At 42.8% G+C, this 25,522-nt stretch overlaps 1 protein-coding gene across 3 annotated transcripts in view; it reads right to left on the bottom strand.

The window, feature by feature from the left end:
• Nucleotides 1–25,522, bottom strand: part of LOC112266605 (neural cell adhesion molecule 2) — a 411,111-nt gene that overhangs the window by 121,749 nt on the left and 263,840 nt on the right. For all 3 annotated transcript variants that reach the window (XM_024444231.2, XM_024444230.2, XM_024444229.2), the window contains exon 2: nucleotides 6,530–6,604. In XM_024444231.2, coding sequence (XP_024299999.1) covers nucleotides 6,530–6,604 — 75 coding nt within the window. The remainder of the gene's footprint in view (nucleotides 1–6,529; nucleotides 6,605–25,522) is intronic.

The raw sequence follows: 25,522 nt of genomic DNA on the forward strand, positions 1-25,522 counted from the left end.
CCCAACAAAGTCGCACAGCTTCTTAACATAGCACAACCGCACCAATGTGTCGGAGGAAACACCGTGCATCTGGCGACCTGGTTAGCCCGGCCCGCCACAGGAGTCGCTGGTGCACGATGAGACAAGGAAATCCCCACCGGCCACATACTATACAGACTCACGGCTCTTTAAACGTCCATTTGATATTTTTTTGTTTCTTAATCAAAGACAATTACTGGTAAAAGCACAGCATTTTGATTTCATCATTTTACTACAAACAAACCCTGTTTGCTTAATTGTACATATCTGGATGCTGAGTAAGAGAGAATTCCTGCTGCTCTTCTCGAGTTTTTCCTTTTTCTTTTGTCTTTGAAGGGTGTTGTACTATCATTTTTATTTTTGTGGGAATGTTGAGGGTGGTGGGGGGAGGGGTTACGTTGGCATTATCCAAAGATTTTTGTGCTTTGCTTTTTTTAGAGGATTTAAATAAATACAAAATTCAGATGTTTTGCTCATGCTGCTCCTCTCTCATTCTTTCTTTTCCTCTTTCTTTTTCATTTGACTTCTCCTCTTTAATAAGGATTCATGTATAGTTTAACAACAAGTCAGGGTGGTACTTTAGGGTTTCATTTGCGGTTGTGGGGGGCAAATTAAGCGCTCCAGAGTATTTTCACATCTGAAGAGCCTGAATACTGATATCGCATTTCTTCAAGAAATGCACCAAAGTGTTAATGACTAGATTGCATAAAGCATGGGTTGGACAGGTTTTTCATTCTAACTTTAACGGCAAAGCCAGGGGAACAGCAATAGTGATTCACGAACTAGTACATTTTTCACCCTCATATATAATTTCAGATACTGGAGGACGTTATATAATAGCTAGTGGCACCCTCTTCCAAACCCCTGTAGTACTTGCAAATGTTTACGCCCCTAACTGGAATGTTTACGCCCCTATCACTAGATTTCTGACATCTATTTTAGCCTCTCTCCCTAATCTTGACACCCACCGCCTCATCTTCGGGCAGAGACCTTAACTCTGTTATTGAACCAAGACTTGACCAGTCTAATCCCAGTACACTTACTCCTTCCGGGATGGCAAAAGCTCTTTCTATATTCATGACGCACATGGGTTGTGTTGATCAATGGCGCTACCTCCATCCGGTCACAAAATACTTCTCCTATTCATCAAACCTACTCACGCATAGACAACTTTTTTTAGATAGAGCCCTTCTCCCCTCAGTTAAAATGACAGAATATTCTGCAAGAGGGATTTCGGACCATTCCCACCACATTCTGGATTTAGCAATTACTCCGAATGCAAAATAAAATGAATTGGAGAGTTAACACGGCCCTATTGTCTAACAAATAATTATGTGACTTTATCTCAACCAAAATAGATGTGTTCATTCAAACAAATAAAAATGATGCCACCTCCCCTTATCTTCTTTGGGAGACTTTCAAAGCTGTTTTACAGGGAAAGATAATTTCTTACAATGCTCATTATGTCAAACAAAGAAAACGGAAACATCAGGAACTGCTGGACTCAATCCTGGCAATACACCATCCCCTGAATTATATGCAGAGTCTGAAACTTCAAAGTCAAATTAATCTGCTTTCCACTGATAAAGCAGAGTTTCTGTTGCAAAGAACAAAGGGGACGTACTACGAATATGGTGACAAGGCCAGCTGCCTTTTGGCACACCAACTTAAATGCCAGTCAGCATCTCATCTTATCTCTCAGGTATGCCTAATCTCGTAATCTTACAAGAGATCCATCTAATATTAATTTAACCTTCGTGTCACCTTATTCTAACCTCTACAAATCCGATCCACCCATCAGATAATACGGCTATGGACAACTTTTTAGATAACTTGGATATCCCATCCATTGATATGGACATGAGTAAAGTTCTGGACAACCCTCTGCATCTTTATGAGATAACAAAGGGTCTAAAGTTAATGCAAAGTGGCAAGGCCCCAAGCTCTGATGGCTTCCCCATCGATTTACAAAAAATGCTCATATCAACTCGCCCCATTACTATTAGATATGTTCACCGACTCGTTATCACAGGGCTCTCTCCCCCCGACGCTAACTCAAGCCTCCATCTCACTTATACTTAAGAAAGATAAAGATCTGGTGGAATGTGGTGGACATCGGCCCATTTCATTTTTGAACGCGGATGTTAAATTATTAGCTCAGGTTCTAGCATACCAGTTGGAACCCTGCCTTCAGGATGTCATATCTGATGATCAAACGGGTTACATCAAAGAGCGACAACTGTTTTCCAATGTACGGCGGCTTTTGAACAATATACTATCTCTCGATGCGAAGAAGGCTTTCGCCTGGGTGGAATGGGGTTATTTACTTAAGAGTTGGGGAAAATTTGGTTTTAGGTCCAATTTCATCTCATCGTTTTTCTTCAAATCAATCCCAAACATACTTAGTAAAAAAATCTAGGACAAAAAAATGCTTCTTAAACCTGTTTGAGATAGGGGTCAGTATTTCCACGTCCGGATGAAAAGCATGCCCAAAGTAAAGGGTGAAGTACTTTTAAGGCATATGAATGTTCACATGTTCAAGAAGGCATATATTTTTGTCCTAGACTTTTTTACTAAGTATGTTTGCATAACTAATAATATTTGACCTGATCTGTGCAATCGGACTGACTGGTTTTGTACTGTATTTCCATCAATCTTTCTGGATATCTACCCAACTGTAATTTTGTTAATTTGAAGTGTAAACTGTCAAGCGCATAGATATCCAGGAAAAGATAACAGTTTAGTAAATAATTCTAAAACCATTCCAAAAGTACAATAATAAATACTACACTCAGCAAAAAAAATAAATGTCCTTTTTTCAGGACCCAGTCTTTCAAATGTAATTCGTAAAAATCCAAATAACTTCAGCGCATCTTTATTGGAAAGGGTTTAAAACCTCTTATGGCTGCGATCCCCGTACAGGGATCAACATCAGAGTGACAACTAAAAATACAACGTCGTAACATTAAACATTCTGTAAATGCAAGTGTCTTACATCCTTCAAAAGATTAGAATCTTGGTAATTAAACTACGTTTTCCGATTTAAAATATCTATTACAGAGAACAAATATCAAGCTTTTGTTTGACAAGAGCAATCAACAACAGAAACATTTTCTGCCACGGCAGTTTTTACACATTCACATCTGAAGGTAAAATTATGACTTGAATTCTGATATCTTGCTCTTATTTCTCTTCTTGAGGGTCCCAGTGATCAAATAAACTGCCGTTTCCTTTGATAAAATCCATTTTATAGCCTAAATCGAAATTTTGTAAACCATTTGTGCCGTGAACTCCATCTCTATCAATTTTTTATGGAGCATTCGACGTAATTACACACGGTAAACCATCGCTTATCTAGTCATGGTTGGTTTCAGTGCATTCCTCTGGATGTTTGCAACACAGCCAAACTTTTTTTGCGGGGAGTATTGACCGAAGTGAACTGATTTGAAGACAACGAACAATGACTACCTTGCGCACCAATAATTTTAGCGAAGCTTCATTGATTGACTGTATTTCTGCCCGATGACCAATGATCTTCTTGAAATCTAGCTGGGTAGATAGCCAATGAGCTGAGGTAAACGCCAGTATGTAATGGTTTTGGGTTGGACCACCATTCCTTGTTTGTAAATGCACGCGTAAAGAACTCCCTTCTCGCCTTGACTATCAGAGGAGTTGCTGTGAGGCTTGTTACGCGCAACAGTATTTCAGAATTTCAATGATTTCATTGAAGATATCATGGCGAATAAATCAGGAAAAGTGAAGTCAGTCTAAAGTGAAAGTGAAAGAGTGAAAGTGAGACAGATTTTGTGTTTGAGGAATCTTTGAGTGTTATGATTCAAACAGGAACTGAGGAGCTGTTTCTGCAAGGGCAGGACGTACTTCTGAATTGGTGCTAATGCCGTTTTATAAAATCTAAATATATATATATATTTTTGCAAAAAAAATATATATATGTTTTGCAATTTGCAATGAAATGTGTGGTTTGTTTGTGTGTGTGTGTGTGTGTTGGTTTGTTTGGATGTGTGTGTGTGTATATCCATATATACAGTGGGGCAAAAAAGTATTTAGTCAGCCATCAATTGTGCAAGTTCTCCCACTTAAAAAGATGAGAGAGGCCTGTAATTTTCATCATAGGTACACTTCAACTATGACAGACAAAACGAGAAAAAAAATCCAGAAAAACACATTGTAGGATTTTTAATGAATTTATTTGCAAATTATGGTGAAAAAAAGTATTTGGTCAATAACAAAGGTGAATACCTTGATTATTTGTGTTTTGTGTGGATGTGTGTCCCTTTGTGTGTACATGTGTGCCTGTGTGTTTATATGCTCCCATATTTTGGTTAAATGGAATATCTATAAATCAGTAACCATAAAGCATATCCCATACATGTTTACTGTGTATCTCTATCATCTTTCAACCCTCACATATACAATATATGTCTATGACACGATTAGACCATTAGAACTGTTCCTGCCCTTTCACGGTCGGTGACACAGTGGAGTCTTGAAGTTTTTCCCAGAATACCTCAGTGTCTGGGTGTCAGCGGGGCACACCAGACACACATTCAGGGACTATTTCGCATACATCACACAAGGTTGGGGGCACCTTAAATGGGGAGAAAGGGCTCGTGGTAATGGCTGATGCGGAATTAGTGGAATGGTATCAAATACATCAAACAATTGGTTTCTATGTGTTTGATGCCATTTCATTGCTTCCGTTCCAGCCATTATTATGAGCCGTCCTCCCCTCCACTGACACATGCATGCAGGTACATGCACATACTCTTAGAGAATACTTCAGGACACTCTGGGAGTCATCCAAAGAGTCAACAAACATGAGACAATTACTGCTCCTTCAGTGGTTCTCTTTCTCTCTCTCTCTGCCTAACTAACTTCTTCTCGCTCTCACTCTGTGTGTGTGAGTGCGTGCGTGTTTATGTATGCTTGTGTGCTTGTACACTGTATCCGTGCAGGTGTGTGTATGTATGAACTGCTTTGGCTGTGAAAGGAGAACTGAGAGGTCACTGCACACCCTGGCAATAAATAGATCCTCAGTCATTGAGGCCAGTGGAGGAGGGATATGCGATAGAGCTTCCATTCTCCAGCATCCTCCATATTGTCTGCAGAAGGATCTGTTGAGCTAACATGATGTGCAGGGATTGTTTGAAGGCTGGGACACCGGTAAAACTATTGTATGTCTCTGGGAGAGGTATATTTTGACATGTCTTGCCAACCACCATGTGGTTAAAGTGTAACTCGAGACTGGGTGGAGCACTGAGAGGCACCACTTAGCAATGACATCTGATTAAACACTGACATAACTCTATAAAACTATTTTTAATAATGAAAAATGGCAAGTAGATAAACCATGCAGTTTGCCAGAGGTCCTGACAAGAATAATAAACGGAAATGTTTTGACCAACTGGGGACATTTTGTTAATCCCCACACAAGGTAAAATTATATTTCTAGGGGGTTTAGGGTTAAGGTTATAATTAGTGTTAGGGTTATAATTAGGTTTAGGGATAGGTTTAGGGAAAATAGGATTTGGAATGGGACTGAATTGTGTCCCCCCCACAAGGTTAGTTATAGAAGACTGTGCGTGTGTGTGTGTGTGTGTGTGTGTGTGTGTGTGTGTGTGTGTGTGTGTGTGTGTGTGTGTGTGTGTGTGTGTGTGTGTGTGTGTGTGTGTGTGTGTGTGTGTGTGTGTGAGTGTTTTAGGGTTAAGGTTAGGATTTGGGGTTAAGGTTAGGCAAAATAGGATTTTGAATTGGACTGAAAATGTGTTCCCACATGGTTAGTTATTGTAGACTGTGTGTGTGTGTGCGCCTCTCTCTCTCCCATCCCTCTTCTCTCCTCTCACCCATTTCTCCCCCACTTTCACCCCATTATTCTCCACCTACCCATCTCCCACCCTTCTCCCTGCCCCTCTCCTCTTCCTTCCTCTACTCTCCGCACTCTACATCTCCCTCAACCAACCACCCTCTGTCCCTGTACCTCTCTTCTCTGTCCATCAGCTCTCTTCACCATCTCCACCCCTCACTCCCCTCACCACCCTCAGCCATTCCTTCTCCCTGCCCCTTTCCTTCCTATTCCTCTGCTGTTAGCTCCATGTTGTGATGTGCTGGCAGAAGAAGACAGGGACACAGCAGGGGTGGAACTGTGGAACAAAGCACTGCCAGCCCACACTGCCACCCTACAGAGCTGCAGGTACTTGGCTTGGGGCCCATGGCACATAGACCCCCCAAACAGGGGTGGATAGGACAGGATCTGCAACAGGGTGGGATGGGCAAGGGGTTAGCTGAAGGCTGAGGGATTGGGGAGAGGGTTGATACTGTTGGTTTGGAAGGATGATTATGTGTGGGATGGGGGGCAACCATGTCGCCCAACAACCCCACCACCTCCATCCAACCCATCGCCCATCTCACCACACACTCAGGATGACATATCCACATTTACATTTGATTTAACACACAGACAATCATGTTCTCTTTGCCATAGGCATCTTACCTGTGCATTTGAAGAACTTGGACTCTCCCACACTTAGCTCCACCTTGTTCAAGGATATGGATACCTGCAGAACAGCTGCGAGGAGAGAGAGAAAGAGAAAAAAGATGAGTATATACACACACAAAAACTCACTAAGATAACATAGGAGGGGTGGGGGGGTGACTGGTTTTAAAAAGTTGGCGCTGTACAACGTGACCGGTCGGGAGTAGGATATTAAGTGACTGCGAGTGAAGAGCAAAATAATCAGAATATTGATTTATCAAGACCAGTTCCCATGTGTGTCTAAGGGCAGTGCAAAACTGTGCTGAAATAGTTGACCACACGTGGGTATGCTGTTGCTTAAAATCCTATTATAACAATTGGATGACTTTTGGTGTTCCAGTATGCAACAATGTGTTGCCTTCACTAGTCTACTTTATTCTTAAAAGAACTCCAGCACAGAGAAGAGAAAGGAGCCTAAAATAATACAACAATAAAGCGATTCATAAACGCATTTGGCTGTTTTTAATATTGGCCATCAACCAAAAACACATCATCTACCATGGTTTTCCATTTCTAGCAAGATGATTCAAGCCATCGACTCACTGATGACAGTTTAAGAAACTTGAGTGGACTTATGGAAAGGCTCTGTAAGACATTTAATATATATACACTATCGTTCAAAAGTTTGGGGTCACTTAGAAATGTCCTTGTTTTGAAAGAAAAGTACATTTTTTGTCCATAACAATAACATCAAATTGATCAGAAATGCAGTGTAGACATTGTTATCAACTGAAAACATTCATCCGTGACTATGCCAAGCCTACAAGCAAAGATTAACTGGTGAACGCCATCAAGACGTTTTGGCTTGAGAAATTGACGATACAACGATGCAACAAATGCATTGGTTATCTCAGCAAGGTTTTACCCGTGGTCGTGGAGATGTGGGGGAAGTGCAACTAAAATGTACTGAACTAATACATTGCAAATTGGTGGGATTTTCACACATATAGTAAGCGGGCTATTAAATTACCATTTTGTAATTAACTCGATGTATGAAGAGTCTAATGTCCTACTAATAGCCCATCATGGAAACATTGTTTGCATATGATGGTCTACACCTGCTAGAGTACACTTGTGAAAAACAAGTGTTTGTAAACATGTTTTCAAAATGCCTCCAGCTCTTCATCACCACTTTAAATAAAAACACAGCGTCAAAATAAAAATGCACATAACGTTTGATTACATTCTTCATCGTAACCACAATGTCACAAATAATCAAACACACACACAACATGAGCAGATTAACTTGGGTCAAAACAGCCAAAGCATTTTTCGTTAGGGCAAATCTGGTCTGTGAGAATATCCAATGGGCTTTTATATAATTATAATGTAGGGTTAATTATAATAATAATAATAATAATAATAATTGTTGGATAACAGATCGGCTCTCAGAACTCATTAAGACGTGGCTTCTATATTCAATATGATAATTCATTCAGAAGGTTAAACCCATATGTTTTAGGCCTGCAGTAGGTTATAATGAACTGAAAATGGTGTGTCAATTCATAAAGCATGTGCCATGGAATCAGTACATCAAAAAAACTATTTTGCAATCTGTATGTCACAGCTGTCAATTTTATGGTCCTTAAATGAAACTGGTCTTTAATGCAGGGCCGGTAGACAAGTGACTTACTTTTTTATTTTTCCTCTACGGGAACGGTCCCAACCCCCCCACCCCGCGGAGCTAATGTGCACTAATGTGAAAAGCATGACATTGTAATTAAGAAAGAACATTTGCCAGGACATAGGCATGTCTTATATGGGCAGAAAGCTTAAATTATTGATAATCTAACTACACTGCCCAATTTACAGAAGTTAATACAGTGAACAAATGCAATGCTATTGTTTGAGGAGAGTGCACAACAACTAAAAACTTTTAACAGTGTATTTTCTGTAGGAAAGCTAATTATCCATTATTTTTGACACTCCTGGGAGTGTCTAAACTTAAATGCTTTATTACCATATCATTTTTGTATGTTCTGTATAGTTATGTACTTGCAAATATATCAATTGACCAATTCGGCACATTTTGGCAGACTTGATAACACATTTTTAACAGTAATACAATGGCTCATTGGATGAGTCTAAAACTTTGCATGTACACTGCTAAATTGCACCTAGACTCGTAAGTCATATGCATTTTCAGAAAGGCAATTATGTTTTTTTTCTTTGTATTATCTTCTACCAGATCTAATGTGTTATATTCTCCTACATGAATTTCACATTTCCACAAAGGTATTTCACAAAGTGAAAAAGTGAACACATATTGTTTCCTTTCAAATGGTATCAAGAATATGCTTATACCTGCTTCAGATCCTGAGCTACAGGCAGTTAGATTTGAGTATGTAATGTTAGGCGAAAATTGAAAAAAATAGGGTCTGATCCTTTTAACTGAAATTGCAACCAACTTTTTTGTAATCTGAATAAAGAGAAAAGGGCCCTTCTTGAAAATGGGGTGAGACATTCCAACTAATTTCTAAATAAAGCCAGTTTGTTATTTAGAATGATTTATTTCTGTTTGTAGAGGGAGAGAAAAAAAGCGCCCACCGTGTATATTTTTTTCCGAAAATTGTCAGTCCACATGTCAAGTGAAATTCCCCCATTGTATTTACCCAGGTTCTCTCTTAATTAACTCCAGGACCACCGACAGTTGTTGTTGATGCCTGATGCAAGACTCCAGTGCCAGAGGAGAGACTCTCAGACTGAAAACGCCTCCATTAATTGCCACAGTTTAGACTACCGCTAGATCGGCGTTCTAACTGCCCTTTGTGATAGTGTGGTGCAATGACAGAATACCACCATCTACCATTAACGGTCGCGGCATAAGCTTGTAACTTTTAAAGGAGGAACCACTGGACTATTCTATGAAGCTTAAATACTTCAAATTATGCATCACAAGAGGCTTACTTCAATGGCAGTTTCAAAAGTACAAAGCAATGAGCCTTTCCCCTTTGCTCGGAGACTGCTACTACTACACAATAGGGTATCATGCGGCGATTCACATAGGATGAAGGACTAGGTAATGAGTGGTGTTGCGACACTTCACTTTACCATATAAAAGCTTGAAATCACCCACACAATTCGAATGTAGATGTTCAGCTGCACCTCATTGCAAGTTGTACTTAAGTGTCTTGCTTGCTGCTTACCCCTTCCCGAGCCAAGTGTGCATCCCAAATGGAACCCTATTCTCTATATAGTGCACTTCTTTTGACCATAGGCCTGTGAGCTGGTCGTATGGGCCCTGGTCAAAGGTAGTGCACTAAATAGGGAATATGGTGTCATTTGGGACACAGGGCAGCCAGAGAAGTATAGCGTGAATCTAGTTAGGGGCGACACCAAAGGCAGTGGAGGAGAAAGCACCTTTGATCTTTTCTCTCTCTCTCTCTCTCTCCATCTGGCTATCCTTTGATTATCCCTTCTTTGAATCTCTTATTTTATTTTGCTACAGTTTGTTCTGTAGATGCACACACACACACACACACACACACATTTTCTGTGTCAGAGAGCTGCCTATAGATAGCAGTAGGTGGACATTACTGTAATGTCAATACCTTGCTTCATGCCTGGTAATACACATCTACATCACAATGATTTATTGTGATTTATCCATACTGAACAAAACTATAAACACAGTTACAGTTCATTTAAGGAAATCAGTCAATTGAAATAAATAAATTAGGCACTAATCGCCAGATGTGGAGGTCCTGGGCTGGAGTGGTTACACGGGGTCTGCTGTTGTGAGGCTGGTTGGACGTAATGCCAAATTCTCTAAAATGATGTTGGAGGCAGCTTATGGTAGAGAAATGAACGTTCAATTCTCTGGCAACAGCTCTGGTGGACATTCCTGCAGTCAGCATGCAAATTGCACGCTCCCTCAAAACATGAGACATCTGTGGCATTGTGTTGTGTGACAGAACTGCACATTTTAAAGTGGCCTTTGAAACTCTTGATATGCCACACCTGTCAGGTGGATGGATTATATTGGAAAATGAGAAATGCTCACTAATATGGATATAAACAAATTTGTGCACAAAGCTTGAGAGAAATAAGCTTTTTGTGTGCAGGGAATATATTATTTCAGCTCATGAAACATATGACCAAAATGTACATGTTGCGTTTATGTTTTTGTTCAGTCTATGGGCTCCCGAGTGGCACAGTGGTCTATAAGGCACTGTATCTCAGTGCAAGAAAAATCACTACAGTCCCTGGTTCAAATCCAGGCTGTATCACATCCGGCCGTGATTGGAAGTCCCATAGGGCGGCGCCCAGCATCGTCCGGGGTATGTATGTAAATAAGAATTTGTTCTTAACTGACTTACCTACTTAAATAAAGGTTCAATTAAAAAAATATATATTTATCCTCCAACTTTCCATTCTCCCTTTTCGCACGCACACAGACAACCCCCTGGCAACACCCCCCACAAACACAACACACTGCCCCATCCCCAGGGTAGCACTATATTACAGTTGCCAGTTCTGTCCTCTCAGCTCTGCCCCACTTCCTCCTCTTCCCTGTGACATGGAGCTCCAGCTGTGCCTGGTGCCCCTAATCTCAGAGGTAACAAGTAGGCTGTCTGCAATACCTTACAGTTGCTCCAACTGGCTGATTAACGAGCAGAGGACTCATATGCACGTACGCAGATACACAGACACACACACAGACTCTGGCCCGATGCACACATACACACTCCACCCCTCCCTCCATCACCACTGCAGCCAATTCCTGCTTACAAGCAAAAACAAAAACAAAAAAACTCAAATACGGAAGTGGTCCGATGAAGAGGATGCTACGCTACAGGATTGTTTACCACATCAGTTACCAGCTTTATTAACCCTTTGACGCGTATGAACACATATTTCTGATCATTGTTGAGTGGTCCCTGCAGCGTACCATCGCAAATATGTGATTGGAACAGTAGCAACAGAACACATGATGCAACAAGCATATCTAAAACTTCATTGTTGTCTGAAAAGCATCTAAACAATGTTTTGTATTGATGGAATATATAGCTCTTAACTTTGTTCCTCAATTTCACCTTTTCTTGTAAAAGAAAAATGAAAACTTCATCATCCAAGCATCACACGGAACACATCCAGGGCCAAAATACTTCTATAAACCAGTCTAGGGTTGCGCTGACAAAAAACAAAACATAAGTTGGCGACCTAAAAGCTAGACTTGTTTACAATGTAATATCTCTGGTGAGCACAAGGGAGAAATTGAATATTGTTAAGAAAGGAGATATGTGTCAGCTAAGCTAAATTCTTTATGACGGCAGCTTGTTTATGTTTGACAAGGAAAAACTCCCTAATCCCAGAATGCCATTCACTATAAAACGCAAATAAACAAAGTCAAAGATGGCTGCGCCCATTGCCTGAATAAAATCAACTTAGTTTGGCCACAGAATATTACAAATCTTCGATGTGCTTGTTACAGTGTATACAAGAACCGGAGCTCATGACTTGACAAGTTTACATTTTTTGACGAATCACAAAGCAAATAAAATGTTATCACCTCAAATACTAGTTTACTGCCTAGCCGTAGCACGAAACCTAAAGTGTTGCCAGATTTGGGTGAAACCATTATAGGGGGATTTGTAGTTCGTGATACTTGAAGTTTATACAAATGTAACCACATTTTAGGAGATCAATAGCTGGAGATCAATAATCCTGTCTAGCTCCATAGTTTATGATAACCCATATATACAACCTCACCTCACTCATGCCACGGTCTCTGCACACAATATACTGTAGCTGATAACACGCACACACCATTCAATCTGATCATCCACACAAACGACCTCACTTTCTTGCTTACATGACTTGGATCCACCCTGTTCTCACTCTCTCTCCTCTGTCCCGACCAGGCTAAAGCCTATCCATGCCATAATACTCACCACATTTGATGACTGCGAAATATCTCCTTCGCTTGGCGACGACGCAGGCATTTGTAGGCTACATGTCCAGTGGTGATAACATGTTGATATGAACAAAAAGTATTTACAAAGCCAGCGTTTACCTTCGCCATGGTTGGCATGTGTCAAATATGCTGATACCCCGCTCTCACTTTGTTTCTTCGCAACTATTGTGTCAAACACACCGGACTTAGCACCTCAGGTGTTCCGCCCTGTCTTACAAGAGCAGACCCTCCGACAGGCTAATACCAAAGCCTCTTTCAGATAATAATACATGTAACAGAGATGACTATAATAATTATATATATATATCAGTAATACTATAGATACTCGCTGCTACTTCTATAAATAGAAAGGATAAGAGATTGAGTGGTTTAAAAACTAATGAGGCAGAAAATGCGATCTTGATGCAGTGGATAATGGCAGCATAGAATTCTGGTACCGTGTGCAAAAATAACTCACGTTGTAAGGGTCGTTATTAATATTTAGTGACCGTACGTACATCCCAACCAGAAGCCATGGATTACAGGCAACATCCACATTGGGCTAAAGGCTAAAGCTGTCGCTTTCAATGAGCGGGACACTAATCCGGAAGCTTATAAGAAATCCAAGCTACACCTCCGACGAACCACCAAACAGGCAAAGCATCAATACAGTACCAAGATCAAATCCTACTACACCGGCTCTGACTCTCGTTGCATGTGGCAGGGCTGGCAAACTAGCACAGATTACAAAGGGAAACCCCGCCGCGAACTGTCCAGTGACGTAAGCCTACCAGATGAGCTAAATACCTTCTATGCACGCTTCGAGGCTAGCAACACTGAACTACGCATGAGAGCACCAGCTGTAAGGGTAAAGGGTCCGGAGACTGTGTTATCACTCTCTCCATAGCCAATGTGAGTAATACATTTACTCTTTTACCGCTGTGGGCTAAATCAGGGTCAAACAGAGTGTTTCTTGGTAGTCTTAAACAAATCTACTTTACAACAAAAGTATATATCTCACACACATAGTTATGGGCTTCAAAAAAAGAGGACACCTGTACCATGTCAGATATAGAGTTGAAATGTGTTACATTTTGAGTTTGCATTCCAATATTACACTTTATATACATCACAGAAGACTGAAATATAACAAAACTGTTTGTCATAGAAACACCACATTTTCGGCGGGTTTTTTAAATAATGTTTATTCATTATAAAATTATGAAAAATATGAATAACATTCCACCCATGAGACCACTAGGTAATTTGACTGCAGGAAAGGGCTACACAGGTTAACATTCAGAAGGCTGCAGGGCCAGACGGATTATCAGGACACATACTCAGATCATGTGCTTACCAGCTGGAAAGTGTCTTCACTGACATTTTCAACCTCTCCCTGACCACCATAGTCCCCCTGTCCAAGAATAAGGTAACCTGCATAAATGACTATTGCCCTATAGCACTCATAATTGTAGCCATGAAATGCTTTGAAAAGCTGGTCATGGCTCACATCAACACCATCATCCTAGACACCCTGGACCCACTCCAATTTGCATACCGCCGCAACAGATCCACAGATTACGCAATCTTGATTGCACTCCACACTGCCCTTTCCCACCTGGACAAAAGGAACATCTACGCGATAATGCTGTTCATTGACTACAGCTCAGCGTTCAACGCCATTGTGCCCTCCAAGCTCATCACTAAATTAAGGGCCCTGGGATTAAACACCTCCTCTGCAATTGGATCCTGGACATCCTGATGGCCACCCTCAGGTGGTGAGGATAGGCAGCAACACATCCGCAACGCTTATCCTCAGGGGTATGTGCTTAGACCCCTTCTGTAATCCCTGTTCAAGCACGACTGTGTGGCCGTGCACGACTCCAACAACATCATTACGTTTACAGACGACATACGGTGGTAGGCCTGATCACCGACAACGATGAGACAGCCTACAGGGAGGAGGTCAGAGACCTGGCAGTGTGGTGCCATGACAATAACCTCTCATCAGCAAGACAAAGGAGCTGATCGTGGACTACAGAAGATGGAGGGCAGAGCATGCCCCCATCCACAACGATGGGGCTGTGGTGGAACAGGTCGAGAGCTTCAAGTTCCTTGGTGGACACATAACTAAGGAACTATCATGGTCCACACACAACACAGTCATGAAGAGGGCATGACAACACCGCTGAAAAGATTTGGCATGGGCCCTCAGATCCTCAAAAAGTTATACAGCTGCACCATCGAGAGCATCTTTAATGCCTGCATCACAGCTTGGTTTGGCAACTGTTTGGCATCCGAATGCAAGGCGCTACAGAGGGTACCGCCCAGTACATCACTGGAGCCGAGCTTCCTGCCATCCAGAACCTCTATACCATAACCTCTATATAGTCAGAGGAAGGCCCAAAAAATTGTCAAACACTCCAGCCGCTCTCTGCTACCGCATGGCAAGTGGTACCGGTGCACAAGGTCTCGAACCAACAGGATCCTGAACAGCTTCAACCCCTAAGCTTTAAGACTGATACATAGGTAATTAAATAGTTAACCAATAGCTACTCGGAATATCTGCATTGACCCTTTTTGCAATTATCTCTTTTGACTCATAACATACGCTGCTGTTACTGTTTATTATCTATCCCGTTGCCTAGTCACTTTATCCCAACCTATGTATCTACCTCAATTACCTCATACCCCTGCACATCTACTCGGTACTGGTACCCCATGTATATAGCCAAGTTATCATTACTCATTGTGTATTTATTCCTTGTGTTATTATTTTATATTTATTTTCTATCTGCATTGTTGGGAAGGGCCCGTAAGCATTTTACTGTTAATCTACACTAGTTGTTCATGACAAAACAAATTGATTTGATAGGAAGTGTCACATAGCAGAGACAAACACTGCAAAGTGCCGCTATAGCAATCGCAATGGATCAAATGGGGAAACAAATGAGTCATTACACAATTGATGACAACAATGGTGGGTGTTGATCGAACATTCAATACATATATTTTTTCTCTACCATTGACTTTTATTTAAATTATGTCAGTCAAGCTATATTGATTTGTAACCATTTAAGATACTTCAGAATGTTATGAAAACTGACATTGTCTGGCAGTGTCACTTTTGCAATCATCTTCTACTATCATCCCAAATGATAATTGTTGCCATATCCTCCACAACAAGAGACTGTGCAATCATCACACAATGGAATGTGAACACATACTAGTACTAATTCATTAATTAGAAGGCCCAATCAACAGGCCAATATAAAATATTTCAAGCTGCTATGTCAATCACATACTCCCCCACTCCTCTCTCCCTTTTTCCTCAAATGATAGAATAACCCAGATCCCCCACTTCCCCCAAGTCATAACCCCTTGAGGTTTCCTTCCTCAACACACCATTGTGTTTGCATGTCACCTCACAGCCTGTGGTCACGTAGTTGAGGAAATTACCCAGAATGCATTTTACTTTCCTTTTCCTCTGTTGCTGTACAGTAGCTCTGTGTCGAGGGGGCTGCCTGGTGTGTGTGTGTGTGTGTGTGTGTGTGTGTGTGTGTATTGTACACCAGCTATGTGATGTCAAGAGGGGCGCCTGGAACGCCTTCAAGTCCTCTGTGAAATCACAGGGAATTACAGATGAGCAGTTTCTTTCAGTCTCGCCTCAGGGCACATCTGCACTGTGTGCTCAATTACTGCTAATACACACGCTCTACGCAGGGGTGTTTGTTTAGAATGCCAAGCAATGGAAGTAACAGAGCCTGTTACATAATGGGACTACTGTAGGACTATAATGCACAACAAATCCTATGCAATATATTGGGCACTCTGGTCAATCAATCAATGAACTGGTAGGGAAGAAAGAGAGCATTTGACTGATGCTTGGACATATCTGTCTGTCCATCCATCCGTCTCACTCCTCGTCCTGTCACTATGGCATCCAATCCTCTGGACACGACAGTGGTGACTCTTGTCACCAAACCATGTCCAATCGTCCTGTCATATCAGCTCATGTATGGTCCCTGGCAGAACTAGCTCTCTTCCCTCTCTCAATGTATCCCTCGATACATTGCGTACCCACTGCTTTTCCAATTTCCCTCTCCTTTCTTTAAAGCCTCTCATATCGCAAGCTGGCCTCGTGGAGATGTGGAGAGAGACCACCCTCTATTTTCTTGGACTGATGGATGGAATCATGCCCACACACACACACACACACACACACACGTGTGCACGCATAGATCCACAGACACGCACACACACACAAACACACAGGGCTGTTTCTAGCCTTTTAGGGGCCATGAACACTTTGCCATTGAATCAGTCAATCTTGATGAACAATAGATGTGCAACATGCCAAGTACATGTCATGGTTCCACCTGTCACCAGAGGGCGGCAGAGACCGTCCTAGAGATATTAATGACACTCAGGTGTATCCTGTTTACTCGTAAAGAGTTCCCTGTTAAAATAAACATTTTCTGTTGTCCTTTGCAGAAGCTTGGATTGTTTACCGCGTGCATTTGTTTCCTGAGGGAGTTTGAGACTTAGTGTTTATTGTTTTTTAAATGTACTGTGATCCTGCGGCTACCGTTTCTCAGTAAAGTATGATGTTTATCCTTAACCACTGATTCCTCGTCTGGTCTCTTCTCTGCACCTGGGTCCAACCTCACCACATCACAGCAAGCTTCTGCCTAAACATGGACCCAGCAGAGATCAACCAGATCCAGAATTCTATAACCCACCAAGGAGCACTGCCGGGCTGGCAGCAAGAACAACTCTACCAAATATCAGAGACCCTCCGGGCACTTACCGATTCCCTCCAACCACGTCCCAACCTCAACCCAGGAGGAGCCAATGCCCAAGTCTCATCGCCTAGTGGTACAGGCTTCACCGTAGTGCCTCCAGGGAACCTGCACCGTGAACCCAAGATCCCAACCCCGGAGTGGTATGACGGCCACCCGGGAGGATGCAAGGTGTTCCTCACTCAGTATTCTCTGTTGTTTGAGCTACAGTCCTCCTCGTTCCACACCGATCGGGCCATGATCACCTACATCATCTCTCTACTCTCGGGCAAGGCCCTGGTGTGGGCAACGGCTGTGTGGGAACAGCAGCCACCATCCTGCAGCTCCATATTAGCCTTCACTGCCAAGCTGCGACGAGTCTTCAACCACCCTATCGGCGAATGAGAAAAAGCAAGCTGACTGTTCAACCTCCACCAAGGGGCCAGACCAGTGTCTGACTTTGCCGTTGAGTTCCGCACCCTCACCACCGAGAGTGGGTGGAAAACCAAGGCACTGGTCACCGCTTTCTACCAAGGTCTGTCTAACTCCATCAAGGATGAACTGGCCGCTCGGGAACTGGGAGAGGACCCCGAGTCCCGGATAATGCTGGCCATCAGGAATGACAACCACATCCGAGAACGTGGGAGACAGCACCTTTTTGACACCACCCCTGTATCCCACTTTCCGGAGCACCCTAAGCCTCCCAAGCCCAGCATTGAGGAGCCTAGGCAGCTGGGATGCACACGTCAGAGCACAGGAACATGACAGGCGCATGTGTGACGGCTGCTGCCTCTACTGCGGAGGTATTGGACATCTCTGTGCTACACGACAAGGGGAGACCCTGACGAGCTGTGCAGTTATACTCCAGCTACCGTGTCACCATCTGACACTACCCACAACCCTCAATTGGGACAACCGTCAGCACCACATTCAAGCCTCCATGGACTCCGGAGCCACGGATAATTCACCAGCGAATTACAAATCCCCTGCGTGAAATGTCCCATCCCTCTGCAGATTCAAGCCCTCGATGGAAGCCCCATCGGCTCCAGCCAAGTGGAATATCAGACCAAGCCCATTCTACTGCAGGTTGGGGTGAACCACTCAGTGACTCTTAGTTTTCTTTTGATCACTGCTCCTGAGAATCCCCTTATCCTAGGGTACCCCTGACTAATGTTACATAACCCACTATTATCCTAGTCCACAGGATACTTACTAGAACAGGGTAAGAACTGCCAGACTAAATGCCAAAGACCCCCACCAAGAGCCTCGCCATGTTTCCCGGCATCCATTGAAGACCAAGACTCTTCCACTCTCCCGCCTGAGTACTTCGACCTCCAGAACCATCCTCGTCCATCCTGATCCTACCTGTACCTTTGTGTTAAAGGTGGACGCCTCAGACACCTTTCACAGCGAAAAAAGAAACTGCACCCATGTGCCTTTCTCTCCAAGCGGTTCTCACCAGCAGAATGCAACTACAATGTAGGCAACCGAGAGATTTTGGCAGGTAAGTAGACCCTTGAGGGGTGGAGACACTGGTTGGAGGGAGCACCTCATCCTTTCGTGATCAGGCGGACCACAATAACTTGGTCTCCATTCAAGAAGCCAAGAGGTTGAACGCTCGCCAGGCTAGGTGGCCTCTGTTCTTTGACAGGTTCAACTTCACACTAACCTTTTGCCCGGGATCCAAGAATCAGAAAGCAGACGCCCTGGCCCGCCAACACGTGTCTCTAATGAGGAGAAGGACTCTGAGTCCATCATCACCAGCTTCCGCATTGTGGCCCTGTGATATTGAGTATTGAGACCACAGTCTGGTGAGTCCAGACCCGAGAACCTGACCCCGGTGGGGGTCCCACTAACAGACTTTATGTTCAGCGATCAGCCCCTCCCGAATACTACAATGGGGACATTCCTCTAAATTAATTGGGCGTCCAGGGGTTAATCAGGCAGAAATGCTGGTGGCCCAACATGATTGAGGATGTGAGATCCTTCATTCAGGCCTGCTCCACCTGTGCCCAAAGCATGTCCGCACGACAGCAACTGGCGAGGTTGCTCCAACCTCTGCACATTCCCAGCTGGCCCTGGTCCCACCTGTCCATAGACTTTATCACAGGGTTACCCCCATCCCAAGGGCTTACCACTATCCTGGTGGTCGTTGATCAGTTTTCCAAGGCAGCCCATTTCATCACCTTACCCAAGTTGCCCTCAGCGAAGGAGACCGCTGATCTCATGATTACCCATGTCTTTCGACTACACAGACTTCCCCAGGACATTTTCTCGGATCATGGGCCTCTGTTTGTTGCATGGTATTGGAAAGCCTTCTGCTCCCTGTTGGAGAACGTGTCGGTGAGTCTCTCCTCGGCGTTCCACCCCCAGAGGGAGCAGGCCAACAAGGAGCTGGAGAAGTTCCCCCACTCAGGCCAGCAACTGGAGCAAGTTCCTTATCTGGGCTGATTAAAGCTGATTAAACACTGTGGCCATTACACAGGTGCCACAGATGTCTCAAGTTGAGGGAGCATGCAATTGAAATGCCGACTGCAGGAATGTTCACCAGAGCTGTTGCCAGAGAATGTAATGTTAATTTCTCTACCATGAGCTGCCATTCAATGCCCACCCATGGCTGCACGCCTGCCCAGTCATGTGAAATCCATAGATTAGGCCCTAATTAATTTATTTCAATTGACTGATTTCCTTACACGAACTGTAACTTAGTAAAAAAAAATTGAAAATGTTGCGTTTATATATATTTTTTAAGTCTATCGTATTATTGTGTCCCAATATACCCTTTTCCGAAAGGGTGCACTCTGTAGAAATACTGATGTTACACAGGAAATGGAAATAACTTACTTGATGCACTGTAGCTGATTGACATGTTCAGTAAAGTTTGCTGAAAGTTCGAAACACACTCCCAGATTGGTGTACCAAAAATAGCAGAAACTCCAGCCCAATACACACTTATAGGGTGAAAGTATACCAAGAATTGGAGCACAGCAATTTTAACACACAATTGCTGTCTCATCGCACAAGCTATATAAACACCATAGTCTGGTAGAGCTGTGGAAAATAAAATAAGGAAATAATAAAAGCAATAGCACCTATTAGCAGGATGTCCATTTGGGTTTTTCAATTACTTCCTTGCAATCACGACTTTCAGACGGCCCAGCGTCTGTCTGTCGTCAAAATGGTTTTATATTCACCTAGGATGATGGGGTGATGGGGGGAACACGGGAATTGAGAGACACATTCACGATTGTGACCATTGTGACATCTACAGAGTTGTCGGTGCTCCCAACCACTCCCCATTCACAAGCCAAACTGTGGAGTCACAATGCGATAGAGCAAATTGAGAGTAATCGCATTGGTTCCAGTATTGTCCTATGTATTTATAGAAACGCATTAGCTAAAATGCGGGACATGCCCCGGTAAACATTGGTAGGAGATAACGTCCTTAAAATTGTCTCTTTTCAAAATATAAATGAGATTAGGATTGGAAAATACAGTTGGGAATCATAATAATGCACTCTGTTTTATTTTCTCTGTCTACCCCTCTTTCTCCATTTTGCTCTCTATCTCCTCGCACTCATTATATTTTCCTCTGTTGTTCTCTTTCTAAGACTATCAGTAATTCTCTAACCTACTGTATCTATTTTCCTCTTCCTCTCTCGTTGGCTCTCTCTTGCTGACAATTTCTCTCTCGCTCTCTCTCACTGATTTTCCCTCTCTCTCGTTAACTAGGACAGTATTTCTTGGCCTCTCTTTCACTCTTCCTCTCTCCTATTTCTCGGTCTGTCATCCTTATCTCTCTCGTTCTCCTTTCTCTCCCTCTCTCCCTTGGTTAATTAAATCAGGAGCTGCCACATGTTTCTGTGTATGACTACATCAGCCCTTCAGGCGCGCTGGGCTTAGTCAAGCAGATCACAGAGATTCTGCAACTAAAAATACAGGTAACGCTGCTCAGAGATGTCCCTCCTGTCGTTACCTCCCGCATCCCTATATCTCTGCCTTACATTCGGAATCATCTTCTCTCTCTCTCTCTCCCGTCTCCCATCCATCTCTCTCTTACACTTAGCCTCTGCTCCTCTCCCTCTCTACCTTCCTCCCTCTAACTCCCCATCCTTCTCTTACACTCAGACTCTCAATTTCTCTTTCTAACTCTCACTCTTTTAGTCTTTCTCTGTCTGTCTCTCACTCCCACTCCCTTCCCTACTTTTTCATTGTTATCTCTCTCCATATCTGTGTTTGCAGTCTCTCTCTCCATCACTATTTAGCTCCCTCTGTCTCTCTCCTCTTTAATGGTGATTTCACAGTGATTATCACCCACTCTTTAGAGCGCTAACCCCAGAGCCCTTGAGCTGGTGAGACATTCTCTTTCTCTCTCTGAAGGAACTGAACAAAACAAAAACAAAACAGCATTTCCAGGAAGCATGCTGATGATGCTTCAGGGGAAATGATGAAATTACATTCTTTCTAGCTCCATATCCCAGTAAAAGCCCGTGACAACACCGCTACAATCGTTTCACTTTACTCTTATCTTACTTTACTAGGATTATTTGAATGGGAAATTGCTAAAAATGTCAACAATTCTGGAAACAACATTTCAGGAAACGATAGCGGTAAGGGACACAACTAGCTGATTTGCCATGTTACACAAGCATAGTAGCGGTAGAGAAGTTTCTAGAGACTTTCACACGATAAGATCGTCAGAGCAAGGTGGATGAGGAGTAGTCATCAAACTTCTGTATAATTATAATCAGCTATGTAGTTCAGCTCAAGGAGCCTGACTTAAGTTGGAGTGAAAGCACTAAGCATAAGCATAGCCTGATGCTGCCTGTTGACTACTCTTGAGCAGTTTTCTGCCAGGTCACTGAGCAGATGAGTGTGTGCGTGCGTGTGTCTGTGCATGTCCATGAAAATATAAATTAAACACACCTGCCCGACCAGATCTCAATGAATGACACTTTTTTGATCAAAATCTGTTAAATACAAATTCCTTTTAAACACAAACTAATCAGAGCACACTGAACCCATCCCAGCTATCTGTTCCAAGCAGGCTCTGCCACAGTGTGATAGCCTCCTGGGGAGACTAAATCCCAGTCATTTCCCTAAACGACTCCACACTGGCTCATGCTACAGCACTGGCTCATACTATAGGCTCACAGTAGCGACAGCAGTTAAACACCACTTATCCAGTGACACTGCATTCCCCACACAGCCCTCCAGCCCTGTCAAACACAGCTCTTAGCCTGGGACTCAACTTCCTCCATGCTGTGTCAATTAAAAGCACGGTTTTAGCTCTGACTTCATAACATACTAATTCAGCTGCTAATAGTGTGACTACCAATCAATCCAAACCTTATACAGACACTGCATGTATGCCAATCATGTTATTACCATTCCACACAGGGTAAAATTGCTATACCTGCAGTAGGTACATCAAAGTAACTACTCTCTGCAAAGTATCAATGAGATTTACCTGTAATAAAAAATATAAAAAATAATAGACAAAAAAAAAAAATGATTAAGCATCCCCGTTTTGACCATGAATTATGTGACTCACCATAACTCTGTCTCTTCTTAGTCCAGCAGCTACATTAGGCTAATAACTAATAACTATTCTAAGAGTGGAGGTGAGGTAAAGTGTGTAATTGATAAGTAGCTAGCTTGCACTGTTAGCCGTCCGTGTCCTGTAACACTTTGAATGCGTACCAAATGACACCCTGTTCCCTACCCTATTCTTTACTCCATCTCAAATAACACCTTATTTCCTTTGTAGTGCTCTACTTTTGACCAGGGCTCTGGTGAAACGTAGTGCACTTTATAGGGGATAGGATGCCATTTGGGAAGCAAGCCCTTCACTCTGCATTAATCAGCTACTCCATCAGTGGGGAAAAGGTCCCCTGTCACATGATTAGGGCAATCAGTGCATTATAAATGGCCGCCCACTCTCTCAGAGCTGGACGTCTAACCAACTGATTTAATGTGTCCCCTTTTCAAAATGAAGACATTTTGAAGAGAGTCGAAGGAAAACATTTCCACAGTGCCGTAGGGTTCAGAATAATAAACAGGTACATGTTTGAGAATAATCAGTTCTGAGATACAGTGCCACTGAATTCCAAATCTATCCAGTTTTAAATTGACATTTTGTTCATTTAGCATACACTTATCCAGAGTGACACAGTGAGTGCATTAAACTGAGGTAGGTAAGACAAACACATATCATAGCCATTGCAAGTCAAACTTCCCTCAATAAAGCAACTATCAGTTTAATTAAATCAGTGCTTGTAAGAAAAGCCCCCTTGCTCCTACGCACTATGGGCTTTACTCCAGTAGACCTGTGACAATTGGATAGATATAAGCATTATAGTAAGAGCTTCATATTGCCTTCTGATTGGCTGGGTGGAATTTGTAGACATTTGTGGAAATTGCATTCACATCGTCTTTTTAATTAGCCTACAGTACCTTTCATGTGCCATCTCCCATAGCTTAAGCACCAATTAGAAAAAGGCAATCTGAATCTGAGCAATCTGAGTAATTCAATTGGCAATTGCATCACGTGCAACACAGTTTCACACTGACTAGACCGAGACCTAGATATGTAAGAAATGCCGATTGAAATCACAGTACCATCATTTTAATAATCTCTCGCTGAAATCACACTAGTGATGGGTGGAGATCTGTGATTTTTCAGTTTATAATATCGCCCTGTCGATTGAACGGCAAACAATCAGAGCAGGAGAGTAATGGAGCTCCAACAGCCGCAGAGCTCTGTATATGATCTTAATTTGTATGAATGGCGCCTTCATGCCCCATTTGCCCCCGATAACGCTCGATTAGTGCACCTGCTGTGTGATGAGGCTCACTACCGAGATACAGCGAGAAGACTGTCATCCATTTCACTGAGAGACCCTATCAGATCGCTCACTCGTCAAAATGACCCGTCTTTAGTCTACAGCCTGCCTCTCAGGGCCAGTATGTCAGACACCGATTTAGCCTAGTCCTGGAGTAAAAAGCTAATTCCGTGTAGATTCTTCATTGAGCATGCTGTTTAGTCCAGGATTTAAAATAGAAAAGCTGACAGGTGAAGACCTGCACCAAGCACTAAACAACCGTGCAACTGTACAACAAAGAGTTTCAGAGTTATGTTATTTTCTGTGTATGCACTGTACTGGTTATGAACATGCATGTCTATTTCTTATGATCTCAATGGGACTACCTGGTTAAATAAAGGTTAAATAAACAATGAAGAGAGGAAGGCTATCTAGTGCATGTCTATGGTCTAAAGGGAAGGAGTAGTGCCATTATGTTCATCATACCTTTCTTCAGCGCATTATGTAGTAATGTGCGGACAGCAGATATATGGGGCAGTAACGCGGTTCAGTAGGGGATCTTAATTGTAGTACAGACCATGTTACAGTATTATATTATACAGTATATTGTTACATTATATGTATGCTGATAAGTTGGTGAGTAAACCCAGAGGTTAGAGAAGCAGACCAGTAGCCCGGAAGGTTGCTGCATCGAATTCTAGGCCTGGGGAAAAAACATGTTTTGTGTAAAATCCCCTACTTGGCAAAAAGGCTGAACTTCTCTATCATACACCACATGCTCAGTTGAGACCTGACATTACAACGAAAGGGGAGTGCCTTTATAAATGATTGTCCTAAAACATTGCCAAACTGAAAGTTTAAAAAGAGCAAATAACCCCACTCTCAACAGGCTGGTATGAAACCCTTGAGTCTATCTAGAGAACTGAACCCATGCCGTGAAGAAATCATTATTTTTTAAAAACATTTCCCATAAAAACTGCACTCTACAACAATCTGCAGTCTAGTGCACCGAGGACGAGACCTTCTTCGTCTCTGTACATTTGGCTTCTTCACTCTGCTCTACTCCGCTAGACTCCAGTTGCACCCACGTCGTGGCCCTCGAGGTCTCGGGTTCTTGGGTTGTGTTGAATATTCAGTGTCGACTCGAATAATGCGATGAGGGTTCGGGACCTGCTGAGTGGAACTGGAGCTCTGAGAGGCATATGTTCTTTTTAAGGCCTCTCCCTAATCCCTTCTTCGATAGATATCCGGACCTCTCTGCCACTTGTGGGGTAATTAGACCCTAGCCTAAGTGCCAGCATCCCAAATGGCACCCTATTCCCCACAAAGTGCATTACTTTTGACCAGAGCCTTATCGTTCCTGGTCAAAAAGTGCACTACATAGGAAATATGGTGCCAGTTGGAACTCAGTTGAAAACTCTTAGAAGCTAGCAGGAGAGGAAGAGAGTGT

Source organism: Oncorhynchus tshawytscha, linkage group LG14, assembly GCF_018296145.1.
Source record: "Oncorhynchus tshawytscha isolate Ot180627B linkage group LG14, Otsh_v2.0, whole genome shotgun sequence".
NCBI classification, from domain to species: domain Eukaryota; kingdom Metazoa; phylum Chordata; class Actinopteri; order Salmoniformes; family Salmonidae; genus Oncorhynchus; species Oncorhynchus tshawytscha.